Here is a 25,673-nt window from a genome sequence, read left to right on the forward strand (position 1 = left end):
ATGGACCAACTTAATTAAATTAAAAAAGACAAAAAATGCTAAAACTTAAATTTGCGGTGCATTTGAATTACAAATATTTATGGAAATAAAATTAAAAAAAAAAAAAACTACTTACCTAAAACATCAATCTGTTGACGGCACTCATATGAAAATTTGCCCATGACTTCGTTAAATTTATCATCATCGGATTGAGGGACCTTATTGTTTTGTAAATCTGTTTCTAGACTTTTTATAGCCGAAGTCATATGACGCATAGCCTTCTGAATTGAATCGGGGTTTACTCGAGAGGCTTTATCTATATGTGTCATGTCATTATAAAAATATAACAAATCAGGAAAATTAGCTTCTACACTTTTTACCAAATAATGTAGTAGAGTATGTTTGTTATCAATATCTTTAGTATTGGAGAGTTTTGCAAGATATGACATTTCAAATCCAAACGCTGCTTCGCTTTTTGATCCGGAATTTAAATAATTTCCCATTAATAGAATTAATTCTAAAATTTTGGCAAACTTTTTGCTGTTTCGAATCTCTTCACATGCTGCTGTTCCAGCAACAATATCGGATTTAATGTCTTGAATTAAATCAGCATAAATCAATTTGAAATTAAGATTGTGAAGGCGAGGCAATAGTCTCCTTATTTCACCAATGGTTGCCGCGAATAGTTCAATTGGTGACAATGGATCTCCCCTGGCCTTTATATCTTGCAGTTTTTTCAATTGATCTGGCGGCGGTAAGTACTGGATCAAATTCTGCAATATATTTGATGATAAAATATCCGTATCACAGCGCAATAGACAAACTTTAATTTGTTCATTCGATAAGTGTTTTAATGGTCCACCAAGCAAAATTGCCAAATTTTGCGCCGCTTTTGAATCTAATACTTGCAACTCAATACTTTTTTTAACTACAGTTATTGCCTTATCAACCGCATCTTTGTGATCTTTTTTAATGGGTTTTGAGGAAAACCTTTCAGCAAGTTCGGAAAGAAATTGATCTGACGCTAAACCGTCTTCTCGACAGCTAAGCCAAAATGCTTTCTCCGACATAGAATGGGGAACTATAACTTTCCAATTAATGCGTTTCATTGGGTTTCCGACCTCCCATTTTTTTTTTGGTTTTAAACCCATTGGAAGCTCGTTAATCGAAGAAGAAAGTTGATTTCGAAATTTAGTTCCAGGTAAAGGCACTGAGGTGCCTGGTGGTGGTGGTGGGGGTGGAGGTGCGCCTATCCCTAAATTCGGCATTGGCGGAGGTGGTGGTGGCCTTATAATGATTCCTGTTGTAGTTGATGCTGACGGAGGTGGAGGTGGTGGTGGCGGTACAACAAATGTCTTTGGTGTGGCACATTCTGATGGTGGAATGATTGACTAAAAATATAGAAAAATTTTACTACATGCTATATTTGTTATCAACGTCAAACACTGATATCTATTTATATAAATTACAGTAAATGTTGAATTAATAGCAGTAACTGGTAACATTGAATGTTTGTCGAAAGTAATTTCTTTGTCGAAAATTTTGGTATCTGTAATTCAAATTTGACAGCCGCGAAGTGAAGAGCCAAGTATTCAAGGCTATCCAACGACCAAAAGATAAAAGTTCAACACTATCAACAACAATCTATGGACAATACAACGCAGAAAACAGTACCGGTATTTAAACCTTTCGTAGTCTCAGAAATGAACAATCACACGAAAAATTCTTCTTCGCCAAAACTGAGAGAGCGCTATCGAGCCATACTGACTGAAAATTTTTGTTGGCATATATAATAACATATATAATATCATATATAATAGAATATATAATATAAACACATAATAATACAATATATTTTGTTGCAACCGCGAAGCTTCGCGAACCGACTGGTAAGAAAAGCGAATATGAATTTGCCTTGATGGTGACAGCAGATATCAAGACAGTGCACGCTTTCTGGGCTCAGTAGTAAGTTAACGTGTAAGCGAATAAACGAAAAGTAATAAAATGATTCAGACTTAAGGTAGACGTGTACAGAAGTACTGAAAATAAAGTAAAGCAAGTTGCCCTTAATTTGGGGGATTTTATTTGACAATCCAGTGAAGGATCTCAGAGAGTTATCGTAAGAGATTTATATGAACAGTATAAGATATGTATATAATATAATTATATAATATATTCATTAAGCAAATACTGAAATTGAAATATCGAAATTTGAATAGCCAAAGAGTACCAAGTTCATTGTATTTAGTGTTCTGGAAAGATGGTAAATAGTCAAGGAGGGAAGGAGAAAAGTATCAGAGAAAGAGATGAGAAAGAATAGAGACAGGGATAAAGGTAGTTAGGCCTGTGAGAATTTTCCAGATTCTTTAGCAAATCTGTAAATATCCTCCAGTTTTGGAGAACGAATATTACTCATTCTCACGACATCGGAACCCAAAACTCATAGCCTTGCTCTAGCAAAGGCAGGACACTCACAGAGAAACTGCTCAGTGCTATCCGTCTCCTCCAAGCAAGACAGGCACATTGGGTCCTCAATGATTCCAATGGTGGTCATATGCTGACCCCATGGGTTGTTTCCTGTAATAATACTGACCATCAACCAAATGTCTTTCCTTCCAAGTTTTAGTTGAAAGTTTGACAGTTTTCTGTTCGGACTTGTCACAAAACACTTTGCAGTTCTGCAGCGTTCTAGACCGGACCATCACCCTTTATGTAAATTGCGTACATAATCGCTGATCCAATTCATGATTCCTGTGGAACTGATTCCAATTACTGTGGGAAAAATCGCTGATCCACGGTTGGCCAATTCATCGGCAATTTCGTTTCCTTGAACACCGGAGTGTCCTGCAACCCATATAAATATAAGCCAGAATTAAGCTTCTTCTTACATTCTTGTACAATCTTTGAAGTTTCAGTGCAGCCTGACTGTCACTGAAAACTTCAATCTGTTTCCCGATCCATCTCCTCTCCATTATCCATTCGGCTACTTTCAGGATGGCAAAACTTTCCGTTTGAAAAACAGTTGCCGTTTCCCCCATAGCATAGTGATACTTATTACTATCGTTTAAGTGCCATCCGGCTCCAGATCCTATTTCATTCTTGGACCCAACGGTAAAGAAAATATCCCTAAAACCTCCCTGAATGCATTCTGGATTGTTCCATTGCACAGTGTTGCAACAATATTTAGCTAAATGTTAGTTCATTAGTCATAGTAACTTAGAGTACAAAAGAAATTTCAACTGCACAAACAATTCACTTATAATTGTGCCTCCAAAGTAAGAGAATTTGAAAAGTGATAGTTAGCGTGGTCTCCGCTCCGTACTTACGCAGTTTCGGGAAGTGTTATTTTTCTAAGCATTACTGTGTTTATGACCTGTTGTACAATGGAAATTCAAGTTGAAGGTATGTACGACATGTTAACCGTTTTGTTATCTTTTTCAATTATTATTTAATAGGTTTTCTGACCGTACGAAATACGTACTTTAAAATTTGCCGTTTATTTTTTTTTATAAGAAGTTTGTAAAGTTTTAACTAAGTTCGCACGAATCTGCACAAATGAAACATACATTAAAATATTCTTACGTATGTCCTCTTTAAGGAAAAATAATTTCCAGCTGCGATGACCTGCGATTGCGCTTGATATAGGGTCTAATCTGTACCTATGTGACTCATCTACGAGTAAATGTTATATTTGTGGTGCGACATCTACAGAAATGAATGACTTAGAAAAGTGTAGAAACAAACAAGTAAACTCCAGTAGATTTGAATTTTGTTTATTACCCCTGCATTCTTGGACTAGATTTTTTGAATACTTTATTCATGTTTCTTATAGAATCGAATTTAAAAGGTGGCAAGCACGTTCATCTGAGAAAAAAGCACTTTTAGCTAAGAGAAAGGAATTTGTTCAGAGGGAGTTTAGAGAACAATTAGGTTTGATAGTTGACAAACCGCAAAGTGGAGGAAGTGGCACCTCTAATGATGGAGATACAGCACGAAAATGTTTCCTTCATTCAACCATATCATCTGAAATCACAGGAATAGACAAACACGTTATAGACAGATGTAGTTATCTCCTACAATGTCTTTCAACTGGTCTTAAAATTAATTCGAATAAATTCAAAATATACGCACTAGACACTGCTTAAATTCTAGTTAGTAAATATTCATGGTATAATTTACCTGCATCAGTTCATAAGTGCTCATTCATGGGCCGGAGGTGATCGATCATTGTTTATTATCAATTGGAGAATTATCAAAGGAGGCAGCTGAATCATGTAATAAATTAGTGAAACAATTCAGACGTGACAATACCAGAAAGCACTCAAGAACTGTAACTAACACGGATCTTTTGCACAGGCTTCTTCTTAATTCCGATCCATTTATATCTGGTCTACGAAAATTACCATGAAAAAAGAAATCTATGATGTCAAGAGAAGTGTTAGATTTATTGAGTTAAAAGTTTTGTATTTCTAAGTCCATTAACTTTTTTGGAAGTGAATGTTTTATTGTTTTCATAAATAAGAATAAGTTAACTGGCATCCAAGTATACTTTATGCTCATCCTTCCGGAATTTAATGTATTTTTCTATTATTGTTTATAATTTAAGATTTATGCAAAACTTTAAACGAAACAAACAAATTTTATATAAAAAATGTGTGTACCTAATTTTCCTTTGACTTTTTATATTAATTATATATTACTTTATTATATATTATTATTATTATATCTTATATATATTCTTATTATATATTATATATATTACTTTTTATATGTCTTAATGTTTTTTTAACAAATAAAAACATTTCTCAACTTAAAAACGTACTAAAAAGTAATTTATCACGCCAAAAGTTCTTATGACCGCTCTTCCTACGCGGCGGGACCACTGTGCATTGATCCAAATGAAACTATGAGTATCAGGTCGTCTTAAAGTGACAAAAACAGTGGATACTGCTTAGATAGCAACTTAAAGATTTCTCTGTGTCCCGAAGTTCCATCTTCTAGCCAGAAACCATATTTATGGAATCTATACATTGTTTTTATTGCTATCTGTTGTATCTTAAGATCCAAGAGGAGCAAATCAAGCATAGCATTTAGGGCATCACCAGAGGTTGCACTCATGGCACCCGTAATGCATAAAAATACACTTCTTTGCAGCCTGTATAGATCCCGGAGTGTGGACTTAACCATGCTTAGCCATGTTAGGAGCTATCGTCGGATCATTCATCACTCCTAATGACAATTCTTGGAACTCTGCACCAACAAACTTTTACAGGACTATACATATATATTTTCGACAAAGTGTGGAAGCACAATTTACTATAAATATTTCATTAAAAACGGAAAACGAAATTGACTCAGCAATAGCTTTTTTCAACTATTCCATCATCAAAGCCCTCACCCTTTCGACACCCACTATAAAAATTCTACAAAAAGAGTCTATTCCAAAACATATCAAACAAAAAATACAACAAAAAAAGAAACTCCGTAAAAAGTGGCAAACTACTAAACATCCCGAAGATAACGCAAAACTTAACAAATCGACAACTGAATTAAAAACATTATTAAAGCAACACCAAGATAAAAAGCTTGAGAATTACATACATAACTTGGAAGTCACGGCAGTTAACAATTATTCTCTATGGAAAGCAACTAAAAACTTAGTCAAAGCAGTTCCACAAAACCTCCCTGTACATTAAATTATATGGACTGTACTATCGATTTAAATAAAAATTTCATGCATGTTTCTGAATTTTACGTGTGTTTTTTTTAAAAACTTTCCTATAGCTCTTAAAAAATCCCCCTTTAGTTCTTACCATAGAAGACACCTTGTTTCACGTCAAGATCCACAACGTTTGGACTTCAACCAATCTTTTTAACAATTTGGCGATTGGAAAGTCCCCCTGTGGTCAAGATATCGATTTGTCCTTTTTCACGATCTGTTAAACCTTTCTGCTTTCCCATTTTATTAGAATTACCAAGTTTTCGAGCACACACAATGAGTGCTTAAAAAACGATCCTTTTTACAACTTTAATGCGCAAATAACTCAAGTGAACCAATAAATCAAGCCGAAATTAAGAGGAGGAGCTCGGCCAAACACCCAAAAAGGGTGTACGCGCGAATTATATAAATATATATACACATATATATATAATCAAGTGAACCGGACTATATAATCTTAACATGCATGAAACACAATTCCGATGAAGGTGTACTAGGAAAAGATTATTTTACTTGGGTACTATGCAAAATTGCCGCACGTTCGAAAAGAATCGGCATAGCATTTGCAGCAGGGTTGCAAGCGATTACAAGTGCTGCAAATAAGATCATTTAAACTCCTAAATTGGAACTACTTCACAAATATTGTAAGACAAGATTTCTAAGAAACATGCTTGTTAGTAAATAGAATGCATCAAATAGCTTTTTCTCACATACTGCAGTCATATTATAAAATGGTTTAAACATGTCTTAACATAAATTAGACCATAGTTAATAAAATTGTTCACTAAATAATGAGTCCTACTCACCTTGGATATATTACCGTTAGAATTGGCAGCTTCGGTAGTAATTAAAATTTTCATTTGTTCTTCTAAATGTGCTACTTTGGCTTCAGCTTCTTGTTTTGAAATTTCTAGTTCTTCAATTTTTTTTTCATACTCCTCAGAACGTTTTATTTCTTTGACCTTTACCTTTTCAACAATATCGTCTAAAATTAATGATGTATCGATATTAAATGTACGATTTTCAAAGTTCGGATCGCAATATCCCTTGTGCAAAACTATTTGTTGTATACATTCTTCAATTAGTTGATAATAAGCTGGGCGGAAATAAAAATCATCTCTTATATATAGTAAATGCTGCAGTATTGACAAAAAATAAGGTTCGGAGCTGGTATCTGTTAAAAGATTTTTAAGTACTTCAAAACAGTCTGTCATATCATCCATGTTAAAACTAACATTTTCGAACCTTTGTATAAACTCTTCAAAATCATATTCTCGTATTTCATTAAATATTGTAAAATGTTGCATTAAAGCATCGTTATTACTTTTTGAAACAATGTCTTTAAACAGATCAAACTTTTCATAAAGTCCCATTCGCATTATCTCACAGCGCAAGTGCAGACGAAAGTTTAAGTCACTGGGCGTATTTGTTAAAGTATTAATAAATATAAGGCTGTGACAAGCTAAATCTCTCTTTAAATCACTTTTTCCTTCAATAAATAATGCATCAACGATGGGCTTAAAACGTTCACTCGTTTTATATTTGTTTGATGCGGCGGTAGTTATTGCTCTCAGAACTTTATCATAGCCATCACGCTCTGGAACAATACAAAATGAAGCCAGTAACTTGACAGCTTCACACATTGTATGTGGTTTTCGGGGGTTTAACGACTGTGCTAATAATAATACAACTGTATGCAGCTCAGGTGTCAATACTAAGTTCAAGCCCCATGTATTGTTCATTACAGCTTTCAAACAGCGAATACACTCAAATTCAATTCTATCAAAACCACTTTCTTTCGAGCAACGTCTTAACAATAAAACTATTTCATTTATCCCATCTTCTCCGAACTCCTTTATCCATGAAATAGGATTGCTTGTAAGTGCTACCCGTAAACTTTCAAGGCACTGATATATTTTATTTTCGCTGTGTTCTTTATTACGCATATACTCTATGTAATCATACGGTTTCTCAAATCGTGAACTTGAGCGGTGTTCGTTCGAATTTTTTCCTGAAATCAAAGGAAAAAACATCAAATCAATGCAAAAACAAGCAATCAATCAAACAGTAATATTAATTTTAAATTACCGATAAATAACATATATACATATGTACATCTACTTACATAAATGTTTTAAAAGTTTAGAATAAAATTTATGATACGCGCTGTAAGCTGCCAAATCGAAATTATTTTGCACAGTGTACTTAGATCAACTTGAAAGATCGATCTCACACTCCCAGTCTGTGCACTTGCAAGCTCGCTTATCAGGTATATTACAATATAAACTCCACTTAAACTCTATATGCGCTCGAAACATAAAATGTGATACGAAAAGTAGAGGTCGCAGGAAAATAGGGCATTTCTTACAAAAAAAAGCGATAGTGTGTTCGGTGGCAGAATTTAATTTAACTTTTTAATTTAAAGCGAATGAGCCCTAGCTTCGATATTTGTGTGGGTTATTTAGTCACCATGTCGCAGTGGACGAGTTAGCAACGTGCGGTCGTAAACGAAACGTATTTCAAGACCAATGATTTGTGTGCAATTGCTCGTCTTTGTTCACTTCTCAAGATTCGATGTTTACGTGATACTCCAGATAAAGATTTGATTCGTTCATGTATGGGAAGGCTCCGGGCGGCAAGTTCGGTGGCAAAAAGCTCACGACCCTAGCCCAGTCGGACTTCGAGAACAAATGAAAATGTGCCGTTATTGGTCACTTGAAGGACAAAAACCCACAATTAAAACATCAACAGCCACTTCATAGTCCCAAAGTGACGGTTTAAGCAGTGGAATAATTGGACAGTATATTTTTGAAAATCGTCGAGTGTAAGCAATTTCTGTGGACGATGTCTCTTATCGGGGTATGCTGAACGATTATTTTCTGCCAATGCCAAGGACAAGCCCTTGCCAAGACACTAAAAAATTGTTAATGGTATCCTGACATCACTTCTCGAAGGCCATATCGAAGCCCAGATTCCAAGAGTGTTTCCGACGGAATTGTCAACATTTAGAGGAAATATTATAATTTTCGAAATATAAAATCCGCACGTGTGTTCTTTATATCATAATAGTTATTAAATCAACTAGTTTTTCTTTAATTCCTAATTCTGCACCGGAGACCGTGTACATCTATTTCTATTCTTCAAATGACATTGGGAGATTAATATTCCATAGGCGGTAAACCAGTGCTTGACAAGTGGTCAGAGTTTGAGGCACGGTTACCTCGCATAGTCGCCGACCATGTCATGGTGAGCCTGGAAGCTCAAACGACTTGGTGGAGGTAGTCTTCGGTTGCCGTGTCACTAAATGCGATGACCAATTTTCGCTGCATTTCCTTACCAATATACTATACACAAGGTGGCGCAAAAGTAACCTTGCGATGTTTTTTGGCTGTAATTTAAAAAAAAATGAAAAACTTTGATTCTTCTTGTGGATTATTTTTATTTCGTCTTTTAATTTCTTTTACATCAAGTCGAGAATATGATGTCATGTAAATGGCCGCCGCCACAATTGATTGCCATTTGAGCCCTTTTTACGGCATTTTCCATCACTTTGGCCAAAACTTCCGGCGATAGGTCCTCACATTCTAGACGGATATTGTCTTTAAGAGCTGCAAGAGTCTGAGGCTTGTTGACATAAGCCCGCGACTTCAAAAAGCCCCCCAAAAAGAAGTCTGGAGCGGTCAAATCAGGCGATCTTGCTAGCCAGTGCAAATCGTCAAAACGGGAGATTAGGCGCCCGGGAAATGCATCTTTCAGCATATCGGTTGTGGCACGTGCAATGTGTGCCGTTGCACCGTCCTGTTGGAACCACATGTTTTTCAATCCCAATTCGTCAAGTTGCGGCAAAAAGAACTCGTTGATCATTGCTCTGTAGCGCTCACCATTCACAGTAACCGTTTGGCCCGCGACATCTTCGAAGAAAAAAGGTCCGATGACTCCTCCAGCGAAAACAGCACACCAAACAGTGACTTTGAGCGGGTGTAATGGCTCTTCGTGGGTTACACGCGGATTTTCAGTGCCCCAGAAGCGTAAATTTTGCTTATTTACGTACCCGCTAAGATGGAATTGGACTCATCACTCTGATGCACCGTCTGGACTTTGTGCGGAAACATCTTCAAATCTTGTACCAAAATTCGCTGTAAAGACCGTCGACTGATACCCATTTGCGTGGCACGTCGTCAGGTCGATGTCGACGGCGCTTCCATGACATCCTCGGCTACAGCAGCAATATTCTCTGCAGAACGGCTACTCCGGGGTCTGCCACAGCAGCATCTGTTGTGCCAGCCTCTTCGAGGCGAGCGGCTAAACGTCGCAGTGTTTCACCAGTAGGCGTTGTACGGCGAGGAAATCTGCGACGAAATTCACGTTGTGCCAAAGTCACCGACCGATTATTGGTCAAATAAATAGTGAGCAATACTCCGCGTTCTGGAGCAGTGTAGCGTAACATTGTTTATTAACGTGTATTTCGCATGTGTTTACTACACAAATGTCAAAACAGAACTGACATTAGGGGCCAAAGGCAAAATTTATAGCATTTTCTGATAGGAGGATTACTTTAGCGCCACCTGTTACATATACCTATGTATACTGAAATAGCGTAATCGTTTCAAGGCTTGTGTAAAAGCATATGGTGACTATTTCGAACGAAAAGTAAACTTTTTTTTATATTTATACGATTCAATAAAACTAATTTCATTAAAAAACAAAGTATTATAATTTCATATAATTTATAACGGGCTTAATTTGTAACAGAATTTACGACAGGACTAAATAAGTGCTTTTTGTATCGGCTATAAAAAAACAAATAATCAATATTTTTTCAAACTTTTTTTTTTTATTTTGAAGATTGAACATTGTCATTTATGAATAAAAAATAATATCGTTCAAATGACTGCCACGACTGGCTTTACAGTAGTATAGTATATATATTATATACAGTATATATAGTATAGTATAGTATATATATATACATATACATATATAAAAAAATGTATTGAACCAGGCCAGCGTTGAGTTAAGTAGCTGTTGTAATTTATTTGTGGCAACATTTATGTTTTTATTAGAGGTTTTTAAAACGGTGTCATCAGCAGAGGTTGCAATCATGCTATCGTCACTTGGGCAGAGTATATCGTGTGTATAGATAATGTATAAGAGTGGTCCAAAAACACTTCCTTGTGGAACACCTGCTTCCATGAGTAGTACATCAGAGCCTTCGTCCTGATATTTAATATAAAAATATCTTTCATTAAGGTAACTCCGCAAAAGTAGATAATAGTCAGTTGGAAGTATTTTTTTTAATTTGTACAATAGTCTGGTGTCAAAGGCCTTAGCCACGTCAAGATAGACTGCGACGCAATAATTTTTGTTGTCAATTTCTTTTTGTATTTTATTTGTTACTCTATGCTTTCCAAGGCAAAGGGAAATATTTGAGTCTTATTGACGAGTTAAATATATGCCTTAGATACTTAATTCCATCGTCGGGTAGATTCTTTATAATTTGTCCATTAATTCTGTCGTGATTTGAAGATTTTTTATTGTGTATATTCTTAATTTTTGTCAGTATTTCATGTAGGGTCACTTTTCTTATTTTTCTATCTTTGAATTCAAATATATCAGGTAAGTTATTTTGTTGCCTATTTTGAATTAAATTATCAAAGGCTTTATCCAAATGTGTTTTAGCCCACGTAATATTTTCGGTCAGAATTGCATGTTGGTGAAGTGTTGTTTTGTTAATGTTCTTCGTAGCTTTCGATAGTGAGAATTGGTTATTTTATTGTAGAGCCTATACTCACCAGGTTTTTATTTTCAAATTCCTTTAACATCTTTTTAATATCATTAGTCATTTTGTATAAGATTGTTTTGTCGCCTGGATGTCAAGTTGTTTGCCATTGTTTCCGCAGTTTTCTTTTACATTTTATCTTTATTATCTTTTGGTTGTGTGTTTGACTGTTGGTGTTGATAAAGTTATTAGGGGAATGATTGCATTGGTGAAAAACGCAATAGCGCCGTCGTTTTGTTCTTCAGTTTTAAAAGATACATTGCAGTCAATTGAGCTTTTAATAGTTTCTCGGGAAAATTTCAAAGTCTGTGTTTTATTGCATAACTTTGATATATATAATATCAGCTGTTTATTGTCCACCCAAGTATAATAATACAAAACATCAATACCTCGATTATCTTAAAGGAAAAACGAAAAACCTGACTCATGAAAACATTGCAATAAAATCATGCCTTGACTTATCAGCAGACCACTCACCAATAATAATAGCGCTCCAGGATAAACCTGTTGGAAAAGTCATCACCTCGCTATATAACCATAAGACGAACTGGAATATATTTCGTGATGTCATAAGTAAAAACATGGAAACTAGAGTCTTTTTGAAATCCACCACCGAACTGAACTATGCAATTGAATACTTAAACGATAACATAATAAAAGCAGTAACACAATCGACCTCAATGTTACACACTTTAACAACAAAGAAAGTCCCTACTTTTATTTTAGACAAAATTCCAACAAAAACGCAAACTTAGAAAAGACTAGCTACGCTCCAAGCACCCAGCCGATAAAACTAAACGAAACAAATCATCAAATAAACTTAAAAAAATTCTCCAAGAACTTAATGACAATCAACTGAAGAAGTACCTTAACAGCCTCGAAACAATTACAGCTACCAACTATTCCCTATGGAAAGCAACTAAAAAACTTACTAAAACAACCGTATGCAAGTCTCCAATAAAAACAAATTCCAACACATGGGCAATAACAAGCAAAGATAAGGATCAAAACATTGAGCTGCCAAACTCAATTGAAAATGCAGACCACACAATACAAAACACGACAAAAGAAGAAATAAAATATTATATAAAGAAACTTAAACACAAAAATACACCCGGAACGGAAAAATACTAAAGGAGCTACCCGATACTATAATAAACTACGTACGAGATCTCTTCAACGGAATAATTAGGCTACAATACTTTCCCAAAGCATGGAAAGTTGCACAAGTTATAGCGATCCCCAAGCCAAACAAGAAGGGCACTGTTGCTAGGTCGTACAGACCAATTAGCTTGCTGCCCATCCTCTCCAACTTGTTTGAGAAAATACTGCTTGACAGAATTGACTCGATTCTAAAACAAAAAGACGCTATCCTCTCATACCAGTTCGGTTTCCGAAAACAACATTCAACTGTGCAACAGATTCACAGAGTAGTAAACAAAATTACAGACGACTTTGGTAAAAAGAAATAATGTAATGTCCGTGGTACCAGCCATTGCAAGAATTGCACTGGACTGTTGTCAGGTTCCGAGGGACCCTGGTCTGACACACGGAGCAGACGGTGCGGGGGACCAAGAGCTGCTGGTTTGTCCCCGCACTGGGATAGGAGCAGGAGGGTTGTGGGTCAGTGGGGGAGGTGTGTTGCGCCTGAGGGCTCCTTACCGTTTAGGTATTGTTGGTAGCGACAGTTTGAAGTGCGGACGGTAGCGCATTAAAAATACATACAACCCTAAATTTTTAGCTTTTTATCATCAACCCCTATTTTTTAATAGCCATTTTAGTAATTTAATCATTTTTTATCCCCGGTCGATAACTGATCAAACCTCATTTAATTAGTTATTCCCGCCAGTTGTCTGCAGGTGCAATGAAGCTGCTTGGCGTATCTTTGGCTTTCCAATTCATGAACGGGATCCAGCAGTTGTTCAGTTAACCGTCCATCTTGAAAACGGTCAGTGTGTATTTTTCTCAAATATTGGCATCGCATTGGCCGTTGCATCATCGGGCATTGCAGCAACTTTATTGGGTGGAGGCAGAACAGCTCATTCAGTATTTAAGCTGCCACTAAATATTCAGAATAACCCTGACGCAGTATGCAACATTAAGAATTAACCGTCCATGGCCACCGTGCTGAAACAGTGTAAAATTATCATCTGGGATGAATGTACTATGCCACACAAACATTCGCTTGAGGCGTTAAACAGGACATTGAAAGATATTATTAAAAACAACGACAAACTATTTGGCGGAACTCTGTTGGTTCTTTCAGGTGATTTCAGGCAAACACTTCCAGCCATTTCACGTTCAACATACGCTGATGAGATCAACGCTTGCTTAAAATCATCTCCATTGTGGCGTAATGTTGAAAAAGTACAGCTGAAAGTAAATATGCGCGTTCAAATGCTTCAAGACCCATCCGCTGAAACATTTTCAAAACAACTCTTAGATATCAGTGATGGAAAAGTTGCTATAGATGAAACTGGATACGTAAAATTACCGACCTATGTCTGCACAATGGAGGATGGTTCCATGTGTAGAAGTCCACGCAAGTGGGGAAAGTTACTGATCGCCATTCACTTGGGAATGGCCAGGACGATTCTTCTGCATATGGTTCAAGCAGCTCACAACGGCCGGGATTAGCCCACGTATCCTCTGGGTAGCTTCCGAACACCCGTTCGGGAGTGAGCTAAAGTGAGAAGGCGAAACATTCCAGGATAGCTGGTTGTGCGTTGGGTTTGGGACCCGCCACTTAAAAATCCCCCCCCAATGAAAACTTTAAAAAAGCCTCGGATGAGACCTCCCTATACTGATGACGACCCCTGCAAACGAACTAAGGACTATGATTTGAGGGCATGCACCTGGAATGTCCGGTCCCTTAATGGGGAAGGTGCCTCTGCCCGGCTGGTTGATGTCCTCGTGAGAGTAAAGGCTGACATCACTGCCATCCAAGAGATGCGATGGACGGGGCAAGGAAAGAAAACCATAGGGCCTTCCGACGTCTACTACAGCTGCCATGTAAAGGAGCGCAAATTCGGTGTCGGATTTGTTGTGGGAGAGAAACTTCGTCGCCAAGTACTGTCGTTCACTCCGGTGGACGAGCGTCTCGCAACAATCCGCATCAAAGCACGTTTTTTTAACATATCGCTAATTTGCGCCCACGCCCCGACGGAAGAGAAGGACGATGCGACCAAAGATTCTTTCTACGAGCGCCTGGAACGTTCCTATGAGCGCTGCCCCCGCCACGACATAAAAATCGTGCTTGGCGACTTCAACGCCAGGGTGGGCAAGGAGGGAATTTTTGGTCCCACAGTCGGAAAATTCAGCCTGCACAACGAAACATCCGGTAACGGACAGAGGCTGATCGACTTCGCCGGGGCCCGAAACATGGTAGTCTGCAGCACCAGATTCCAGCATAAGAAGATTCACCAAGCCACCTGGCTGTCTCCTGATCGAAAAACACGAAACCAGATCGATCATGTTGTGATAGATGGAAGACACGCTTCTAGTGTATTAGATGTACGTACGATCCGAGGACCCAACATTGACTCGGATCACTACCTTGTTGCAGCCAAACTGCGCACCCGCCTCTGTGCAGCAAAAAACGTGCATCTACCTACGCAAAGAATGTTCGACATCGAAAAGCTGCAATCACAACAGACAGCCAGAAGATTCGCCACTCGACTCTCACTCCTGCTCTCGGAGAGCACTGCCCAACAAACCGGCATCCACGAACAATGGAGCAACATTTCTCGTTCTATACGTACCGCCGCCGAAGAAGAAATCGGATTCCGGCGAGCCCGAAAAAACAATTGGTACGACGAGGAATGTCATGCTGCCGCAGAAAGAAAGGATGCCGCCTATAGAGCCACGCTGCGATCGGGCGCAACGCGAGCCATGTGGGATCGCTACAGAGAGCTGAAAAAGGAAGAGAGACGTATTATCCGAAAGAAGAAACAAGAGGCCGAAATACGTGAGTGCGAAGAGCTTGAGATGCTGGCCAACAGGAACAACGCCCGAAAATTCTACCAGAAAGTTCGGCGGCTTACAGAAGGTTTCAAGACCGGGGCGTTTTCCTGTAAGAACAAAGACGGCGAACTGGTGACTGACGTACAGAGCAATCTTAAATTATGGAGGGAACACTTCTCGAACCTATTGAACAGTGACAGCTGCGCATGTCACCGAGAAAGTGAAGATCCCGATACCCCAATCGTTGACGACGGAATTGTCGTTCCACTACCCGATCATGACGAGGTGAGAATAGCGATAATGCGGCTAAAAAACAACAAAGCCGCGGGCGCCGACGGACTACCGGGTGAGCTATTCAAACATGGCGGCGAGGAGCTGGTAAGGTGCATGCATCAGCTTCTATGCAAAATATGGTCGGATGAAAGCATGCCTGCCGATTGGAATTTAAGTGTGCTCTGCCCAATCCATAAGAAGGGCGATCCTGCAATTTGTGCCAATTACCGCGGGATTAGTCTTCTAAATATCGCCTATAAGGTTCTAGCGAGCGTATTGTGTGAAAGGCTGAAGCCCACCGTCAACCAACTGATTGGACCTTATCAGTGTGGCTTCAGACCTGGAAAGTCTACCATCGACCAAATATTCTCAATACGCCAAATCTTGGAAAAGACCCATGAAAAGAGAATCGACACACACCACCTTTTCGTCGATTTCAAAGCTGCATTCGACAGTACGGAAAGGAGTTACCTGTATGCCGCTATGTCTGAATTTGGTATCCCCGCAAAACTAATACGGCTATGTAAGATGACGTTGCTCAACACCAGTAGCGCCGTCAGAATTGGGAAGGACCTCTCCGAGCCGTTTGATACCAAACGAGGTTTCAGACAGGGTGACTCGCTGTCGTGTGACTTCTTTAACCTGATGTTGGAGAGCATCGTACGAGCCGCAGAACTTAATCGCTCAGGCACAATTTTTTATAAGAGCGTACAATTGTTGGCGTATGCCGATGATATTGACATCATCGGCCTTAACAACCGCGCTGTTAGTTCTGCCTTCTCCAAACTGGATAAAGAGGCAAAGCGAATGGGTTTGGTGGTGAACGAGGACAAAACGAAGTACCTCCTGTCTTCAAACAAACAGTCGGCGCACTCGCGTATCGGCACCCACGTCACTGTAGACAGTTATAATTTCGAGGTTGTAAAAGACTTCGTCTATTTAGGAACCAGCATTAACACCGATAACAATGTCAGCCTTGAAATCCAACGTAGAATCTCTCTTGCCAACAAGTGCTACTTTGGACTAAGTAGGCAACTGAGTAGTAAAGTCCTCTCTCGACGAACAAAACTAACACTCTACAAGACTCTCATCATGCCCGTCCTAACGTATGGCGCAGAAGCTTGGACGATGACAACATCCGATGAAGCGACGCTTGGAGTGTTCGAGAGAAAGATTCTGCGTAAGATTTTTGGACCTTTGCACGTTGGCAACGGCGAATATCGCAGACGATGGAACGATGAGCTGTATGAGCTTTACAACGACATAGACATAGCGCAGCGAATAAAGATCCAGCGGCTACGTTGGCTGGGTCATGTCGTCCGAATGGATACAAACGCTCCGGCTTTGAAAGTATTCGATGCGGTACCAGCTGGTGGTAGCAGAGGAAGAGGGCGGCCTCCACTGCGTTGGAAAGATCAGGTGGAGAAGGACTTGGCTTCACTTGGTGTGTCCAACTGGCGCCGGTTAGCACGAGAAAGAAACGACTGGCGCGCTTTGTTAAACTCGGCCAAAATCGCGTAAGCGGTTATAGCGCCAATTAAGAAGAGAAGAAGATGTCTGCACAATCGCTGATTCGCAAGATACTCTCATTGAACAAATATTTGCCGATGTACACACACAGTACATAGATCATGAGTGGCTTGCAGAAAGAGCAATTTTAGCGGCAAAAAATTTAGACGTTGACAATTTAAATCTGAAGATTCAAATGTTGTTGCTATTGGTACAGTTTGCGACGACAGCGAAGCAGTAAATTTTCCCACAGAGTTTTTGAACTCACTGGATTTGCCAAGCATGCCACCGCATAATTTACAATTAAAGGTTGGATCTGCGATCTCTGGTCTGGCACCGAACAGACTGTGCTAGGAGCTAAGAGCTGCTGGTTACTCTTCGCACTGTGGTTAGAGCGGGAAGTAGTCGAGCAGTTGCGATTTTCTAATGAGCTCCTGGAAACCGTTAAGGTTTGGTTTGTGGTAGTGAATGTTTGTGCCAACACATTTGACGAGGTGGTAGCCGTAAAGGCTGGGGGCGCCAGATGGCAGGAGCAGCACGTACCACAAATCGCGTGTACCAATCTCTGGCCTAAGCGGGTCTTAAGATGGTACCACCCTTCGCACTGATTTCACCTAACCGATGATGAGTTTGGGTGGAATTATTTTTGGCATACGAAGTATTTGGAGCAGTTTTGCTGCACAGATCTGCTTCAGTAAAGTAGGGTGCACTAGACAGGACTAATTTACTGTGGCGGCAGGCCTTGGTTTGGAAAAACCAAAGCAATTCCGGTAACGTAGATCCGGCTGCTATAGGAATGTTGTAGGGTAATCATGTGTGTCGACGAGTTTTCCGCGGGATTTCTAGAGAAGTGTGCTACCAACCGCCACCACAACCCACACCTCCACGGTGAGGAGCCTATCGGAGCAACACAACTCCCCTTCAACCCCTCCCCCCTACCTTCCTGCTCCAACCCCAGTGCGGGGACAAACCAGCAGCTCCTGGTCCTCCGTACAGTCTGTTCCGTGTGTCAGACCGTAATACCTCGGAATCTGGTATCAGTCCAATGCAATTCCTGCAATGGCTGGTGCCATTTTCGGAGATGTTCCGGCCTGCGCACCACCCGTGAGTGGACAACTGCCTACGTTGCCCCCTGCTGCAGAGCTCTGCACCCACCACCGCCCCCGGAGGCGCGGCCGCCCACCACCGTCAGGCCGCAACAACCACAGTGGATTGCGCAGCAGGTCCAACGTAGACAACCCCACGCGTCCCTCACCCCCCGAATTACACAGACCTCACCGAGAAGCTTCAAGGTTCTCCAGTTTAACTGCAACGGACTTACGAGTTAGGTCGACGAGATAGTTGACTTTATGAGCCGGCACAGTATTAAAATAGCTACGGTCCAAGAAACAAAGTTGCACGCTATGTCATCTCTGATCACCAGGGATGGCTATAACGTGCACAGACACGATCGCGAGCGAGACAATGGTGGTGGCCTAGCGTTTATAGTCCACCACACAGTGCAGTATCGTCTCATCGATGAAGGAATCGACCGCAGGGACAGCACCTTAGAATTTCAAGGCATAGCTGTCCGGTCAGGCGATTCCGAGCTCGAAATATTTAACATATATATACCCCCTGTCACCTGCTGCCCGGCAGGATACCACCCTGATATAGGTGCGCTCATCAGAGGTGAAAACCGATTGGTTGTAGGTGACTTCAATGCGCATCACGATCTTTGGCATTCAAGCCTGCCAACTGATCGTAGGGGACAGCAACTGGCAGAGCAGATAGACGACTCGACACTCAGCACTGTGAACGACGACGCCCCCACCAGGGTAGTGGGCAATTGCAGCAGCTCGCCTGACCTAACAATAGCTAGCGCGGGTCTGATAAATAGCATAACTTGGCGACCTATGCTATCGCTTGCATCAGACCACTTGCCCATTATCATCTCGATTGAGAGACCTGCCGACTTCGTTTCCGTGAATCACCGGTCCTATTTTAACTTTAAAAAAGCTAATTGGGCCGGCTTCACGGAATTCACCGAGGACACCTTCGCCTCTCTTCCCATCCCCACTGATGTGCGCGTGGGCGAACGCGCATTCCGCAAGGTGCTCACAGCTGCTGCGGCTCGCTTCATCCCAGCTGGAAGTTATAAGGACATTCGTCCTCATTTCCCAGCCGAAGCAGCCAGTTTAGCAAACGAGCGAGACCACCTACGCCAGGCCGATCCCGGGGATCCCCGCATAAGGGATCTCAATTTGGAGATCCGGCAACTGGTAAATCAACACAAGCGGATCAAATGGGTTGAGCACCTGAAGACCTGTAACCTCACCTCTGGGGTGAGTAAGCTCTGGTCCACCGTTAGGTCCCTGTCGAACCCGACGAAGCACAACGACAAGGTGGCTATCACCTTCAACGGTTGCACTTCGTCGGACCCGAAGAGATGCGCGAGCTATTTTAGCCGGCTTTTCATACTGCATCCTCCGGGCGACAGAACCAAACGTCGTATTACCAGAAGGCTGCACAAACTGACGAACGACAGTGTGCCACGTACTTTCTCCGGTGATGAGGTTCAGGGGGGCAATCAACAAGTCGAAATCATCGAAAGCCATTGGCCCTGACGGATTAAACGCGCTGATGCTGAAGCATCTGGGACCCCTGGGAGTAGGATTCCTCACAAGGGTCTTCAATTTGTCCCTGGCCACTCTCATCATCCCTGAAAAGTGGAAAGCAGGGAGAGTGGTCCCACTATTGAAACCTGGGAAACCCGCCAACCAAGGGGAGTCTTATCGGCCGTTAACTCTCCTTTCCCCAGTAGTGAAGACACTTGAGGCCCTCCTACTCCCACTCTTCACGACACACCTGGCCCCAGCCCCACATCAGCACGGATTCCGACGAGTGCACAGCACCACCACGGCACTCACCGCCATAAACGCCCAGATAAATCGCGGGCTTAATCAAAACCGAGAGGACTGTCCTAGTAGTGTTGGACCTAAAGAAGGCTTTCGATACAGTCAGCCATTCCACGCTACTAGATAATATTTATCAGTCGACACTCCCGCCAGGGCTGAAGAGGTGGTTCACGAACTACCTGAGCGGTCGGCACTCGTCAGTGCTTTTTCGAGATCAAATATCAAAGCAGAGGAAGATTAAGCAAGGTGTACCGCAGGGTGGTGTCCTTTCTCCCTTGCTTTTTAACTTCTACATCTCGAAGCTCCCCCAACCACCAGCGGGAGTTTCCCTGATCTCATACGCTGACGACTGCACGATAATGGCGTCGGGCAATGACATCGATGGCCTGTGTTCCAAAGTGAACAACTACCTCACCGACCTTTCTCTCTTTTTCACTGCGAGGAATCTTCAACTTTCCCCCACCAAGTCCACGGCGACCCTCTTCACCACCTGGACAAAGGAGGTCAAGCTGTCCCTTAAGGTAAAAGTCGACGACACACCAATTCCGACGGTAAATAACCCCAAAATTTTGGGTGTAACCTTTGACAACTTGCTCTCCTTCTCTGCGCATACAACCGCAATTGCCACAAAACTCCAAAATCGCAACAAGGTCCTCAAATCGCTGGCCGGCAGCACTTGGGGCAAAGACAAAGAACTGTTGCTTTCGACATTTAAGGCAATTGGCCGGCCGGTTCTAAACTATGCTGCGCCTGTCTGGTCGGCGGTCCCAGTAGCGGAGCACAACAAACTGCTCAGCAAGCAGTTCCTGCATGGATGTTACCGCAGGTTTCACCCCTGACACCTGCTTGAGCCTGAGCCGCCTCCTAGGCACGTCAGGAGACACCTCTTAGACTACGCCGACGAAATCCAGGACAAAACTCACCGAAACCTACTGGACCGGACAGTATTTAGACAGTCAATAAACGTAGAAAATCTATCTATTTATCAGGTACGATACACAAACATTTATAATATACTGATTTTTATAGCATCGTGTATATCTGACTTGCACCATTTCTGCACTTTTCCAAAGGAACACCGCGACACGATTTTCTTCCAATTTATTTTCGAATAAAACAATTATATAAAAAGAAATATTATAATATATAATAATAACATTATGGTAGTCTTTAGCAATTCGTTTCTTCGAGGTAAACACATTGTAGCAAAACTAAAAAGCTTCGCGATTAATAACGAGCGAATGAGATACTAAAACAAAACCATGACAGTCTGTCTTTATAAGACAGAACAAAGCGAGACAGAAGTCGCCAGAACATACGAGTTGCCAAATTTAGAGGTACACGCGCATAAGGTCATGAGCTAAGTGTCCAAGTGTAAAGTAAACGATAAAGTGACTTTTCTGTATTTTTATTTAAGGATCCAGTAATCGAACTCAGGGAAATTATTCTGATAAAAACGTAACAAATTCGAAACAATATTTTAAACTTACCTTTTAGATGCATAAATATCATTTTGCGCTTTTCAGCCAGAGTTTTCATTAGAAGAGGTTCACGTTTATCTTTTGGAATATTCATATCTTCAAGGATTTCCAAAAATTTTAAATCTATTTCAGAGTCACTGAATGTTCGAATCTTAAGTTCAAGCTCTTGCAGATCAATAGCTTCATTGTCTATCATGTTCGATTTGACAGAAATGCTGGCATTATTGTTATTGCTTTTTATCTTGGGACGGCTAAACCATCCCTCAAACCATCCATCCGTAGTCCCAGTTTTAAACTTTTCTTGCTTTGACATATTGTATCTAAAAAGAGTAAAAGCATATATATAATTACTTCAAAATTTTTGTTTAGCTTATAGTAAGAGAGCTGGTAAGCATTTTTGAGCAGGTATTTGAGACACAATGAAAATCATCTAGAATACTTTTCTAAATACAGAAACGCAGGCCTGGCTAAGGGGTGGCGGGGCTAAACCAACCCTTAAATTAAACAAAAAATAATAATTTTGTATGCAAAAATTATTTTTGAGGCACTTTGAAAATTTAATACAGTATAATTCCTCTTAACCAGCTTCGCATTAACCGGTCGACGGATTAACCGGCCTGTTCACAACAGCCGAGCGCAATGCAATATTTTTCAAGAAATTCACCGGCGAGGCGATGCGGCTGGTATTCCCCCGATATTACGGAGAGATCCCGGCTAAGTAAACTATAAACGATGTTAGATAGAATTTTGTCGTTTGCCGTTTTGATCAATTTGGTTTGTTTTTGCTGTGGGTACGGACATAACATAGTTCTTTCCTTATCAATGAATGCAAAGCGCAAACGAATTGTGGTTTCGATGGATACACATTAAAAAGTGCTAAGGCGGATTGATAATGGTGAATCCGTAGCGAAAATATGTGCAGAATTTAATATTGGAAAAAGCACTGTAAATAACTGGCGAAGAGATAGGCGTTCCATTGAAGAGTTTTGCTCGAAAATGGAATATGATAGAAATCTGGGTAGCCGTTGTACGAGAAAAAAAAACCGATTTGCGAGGTCGTCGATGAAGCTTTGTGGATCTGGTTTCTTCAGGAACGTCGAAGAGGTACACCGATTGGCGGCCCAATTTTGAAAGAAAAAGCTTTGGCTATCCACCAGAAGATTAATATTGAAGGTGACTTTGTGGCAAGTGATGGTTGGCTTAATCGATGGAAGAAGCGACACGGAATTCATTTCGCACATGTAAGTGGAGAAAAAATATCTGCTGATACTTCTGGTGCGACAGAATTCAAGACTAAGTTTGGTGAAATGGTTAAAACAGAGGAATTATCTCCAGAAAAAGTCTTTAATATGGACGAGACCGGGCTAAACATTAAAATGTTACCAGAAACAACTTTTCTAGGCAGTCATGAACAGTCTGCCTCTGGCTTCAAAAAGAACAAAGAACGTATTACAGTGGCCGTTTGTTCGAATGCAGCAGAGACTCATAAAATTCCTCTTTTCGTTATTGGCAAGTCTGCTAAACCACGGGCATTCAAAAACTTGAATCCATCTTCCCTTCCGGTTTATTATAAGTCACAAAAATCAGCGTGGATGAATTCAGACTTGTTTAAAGAGTGGTTTAATTTGGAGTTTGTTCCAAAAGTTAAAAAACATTTAAAAAGTGTAAACTTGCCTATTAAAGCAATTCTTGTGTTAGATAATGCTCCAACCCATCCTCATGACTGCGCTGTAGATGACATAAAATAAGTTTATCTTCCTCCTAATGTGACAAGCTTAGTGCAACCAACGGACCAAGGAGTGATCGAAAGCTTAAAAAGCTTTACAGGCGTAAACTTGTTTCTGAAATTCTGCAACATTCGGAGAGTGAAGACAAAGGTCTTTTAGAAGCCATCAAAAAGATTAATATCAAGGACGTTATCTATATGTTAGCTACAGCATTTCAAGAAATGCCTTCTTCAACGTTAAGTCTTGGAGAAAACTTTGGCCAGATGTTGAGAATCTAATTGTGATCTCGAATATTGCAGGGACTGAAGAAGAAGAAAACAAATCTACTTTACAAGACCTTCAAAAGTTATCGGGTAACGAATCATTACAGGCAGAAGATGTGGAAAACTGAATGATAAACTGTGACGAACACCTTGAAAATGAATTTTTGAATGATGACGAAATCATAGATTTAGCAAACAAAGAACAAGAGGAAGATGATGAGAGTAGTGACGTTGAAGAGGAGAAAACAGTTTCTCATGAAGAAGCCAAAAATGTGATGGAAATTGCATTGAAATACATTGAGCAGCAACATGAGTCAACAGCATTAGACGTTTTGGTGATTAGAAAATGGTGGATGTCGCATTCAGAAATTCACTGAAGGTTAAAAAACAGAAGAAAATCAGACTTTTTCAAAAAATAATTATTACACTTATATTTTATTCATGTAACACATTAACATATGTAAATATGAAATACATAAATATGTAAAAAATGCTTCTCCATTTTTTGTATGTATGTATACAATATATTATACAAGTACACTTCGGATTAACCGGCCAGGTATGCAGTCCCGAGGTGACCGGTTAAGAGGAATTGTACTGTATATTAAAATTGAATGTTTGAAAAAAAAAAACAAAAAACAGATTATTGGTTGGGTCTGAAACTTTGCCAGGTGATTGCAATATAATTTTTTAGAAAATGAAAAAATGTTTTTGAGGTGCGATGAAATTTTTACATATCTATATATATAAAAAGAAGTTACATTTCCTTGGTAATCTTATAACTCAAGAACCGCCAAACCGATTGACACAAAAATTAGAGTCCTTTCTATCTTTGAGGAGGTGGTTTGTGTGAAGTTTGATTGAAATCGGTGGAGCCGTTCCTGAGTTATGACATTTTATGTGAGTAATGGTTTCCTCTCATACGAAATGCCTGTATGGGAAAAACAACAACAAATACACAGCCGCTTATGAGCGTTTCTGTTGTACTGTTGTGGTTGTAAGTGTATTATGTTAATATTAATTTTGGACGAAAATATAATAAAAACTGGAGCATTCAAGGAACTGGAAAAACATTTTTAACTTTATTTATTTTAGCATAATTTATTTAGCGTAAAAAATTGAAATGGAAATTAAAGAATCAAAGTTTAATTACAAGTTTTTATCGGCTCTTTCACCTTACCTGTATATAGGTGACCACCACAATCAAATTTTAAAAAAGTACAGAAAAGGCTATTGTGACATCTTTAGAAAGTATGTTGAATGAAAAAAATCAACTAATACAACTGTTTCAACATTTTACGAGTTCTATAAAGAAAACTTAATATGAAAAAATTTCTTGCGATATAAAAAAACATTTTATGTATGGTGGTGCGAAGCCCACTGGGAAATGCTAGTTATTTATAATTAAAAAAAAAATTTTGCCAAAAATGTTTTGATGGGACTTTCTACCTGCCAGGTGTTCGACAATATTTTCGTGAGTGCGAGTGAACAGCACTATGCCTAGACTTAAGTGTGAGTGAGATCGTATATCGGCAGCTCTCTGCGTCGAATAATACTGCAATGTAATTGGCTCTGGCGAGATCACGTGATTTAAAGATCAAACTAATAAGAACCTCATGTAAATGAAAAATTCCTTCCTTTCGTATCGTGCGTGATCGCCTACGCCAGGCCGATCCCGGGGATCCTCGGATAAAGGATCTCAATTCCGAGACACGGCAACTGGTAACCCTACACAAGGGGAACAAATGGGAAGAGCATCTGAAGTCCTGCAACTTCACCTCTGGTGTGAGCAAGCTCTGGTCCACCGTAAGGCCCCTATCGAACCCGACGAAGCACAATGACAAGGTTGATATCACCTTCAACGGTTGTACTTCATCGGATCGGAAGAGATGCGCGTGCTACTTTAGCTGACAATTTATTCTGCATCCTCCTGCCGACAGATCCAAACGTAGTGCCACCAGACGGCTGCACAAACTGACACACAACCGTGCGCCACTTGTTTTCTCCAGCGACGAAGTTCAGGGGGCCATCAAACACATGAAACCATCAAAAGCCATTGGCCCTGACGGACTTAACATGCTGA

The 25,673-nt window shown here is 40.2% G+C and overlaps 1 protein-coding gene across 1 annotated transcript in view; it reads right to left on the reverse strand.

Annotated features, from left to right (window-relative positions):
- The window catches only part of LOC129246120 (protein diaphanous), a 36,877-nt gene that overhangs the window by 10,416 nt on the left and 788 nt on the right, over positions 1–25,673 (reverse strand). The window contains exons 2-4 of the mRNA XM_054884675.1: positions 21,610–21,920; positions 6,505–7,709; positions 116–1,370 (exon numbers count right to left, since the gene is read on the reverse strand). Coding sequence (XP_054740650.1) covers positions 116–1,370; positions 6,505–7,709; positions 21,610–21,913 — 2,764 coding nt within the window. The 5' untranslated portion in view covers positions 21,914–21,920. The remainder of the gene's footprint in view (positions 1–115; positions 1,371–6,504; positions 7,710–21,609; positions 21,921–25,673) is intronic.

The sequence above is a fragment of the Anastrepha obliqua genome, chromosome 1, assembly GCF_027943255.1.
Source record: "Anastrepha obliqua isolate idAnaObli1 chromosome 1, idAnaObli1_1.0, whole genome shotgun sequence".
In the NCBI taxonomy this organism is placed as follows: domain Eukaryota; kingdom Metazoa; phylum Arthropoda; class Insecta; order Diptera; family Tephritidae; genus Anastrepha; species Anastrepha obliqua.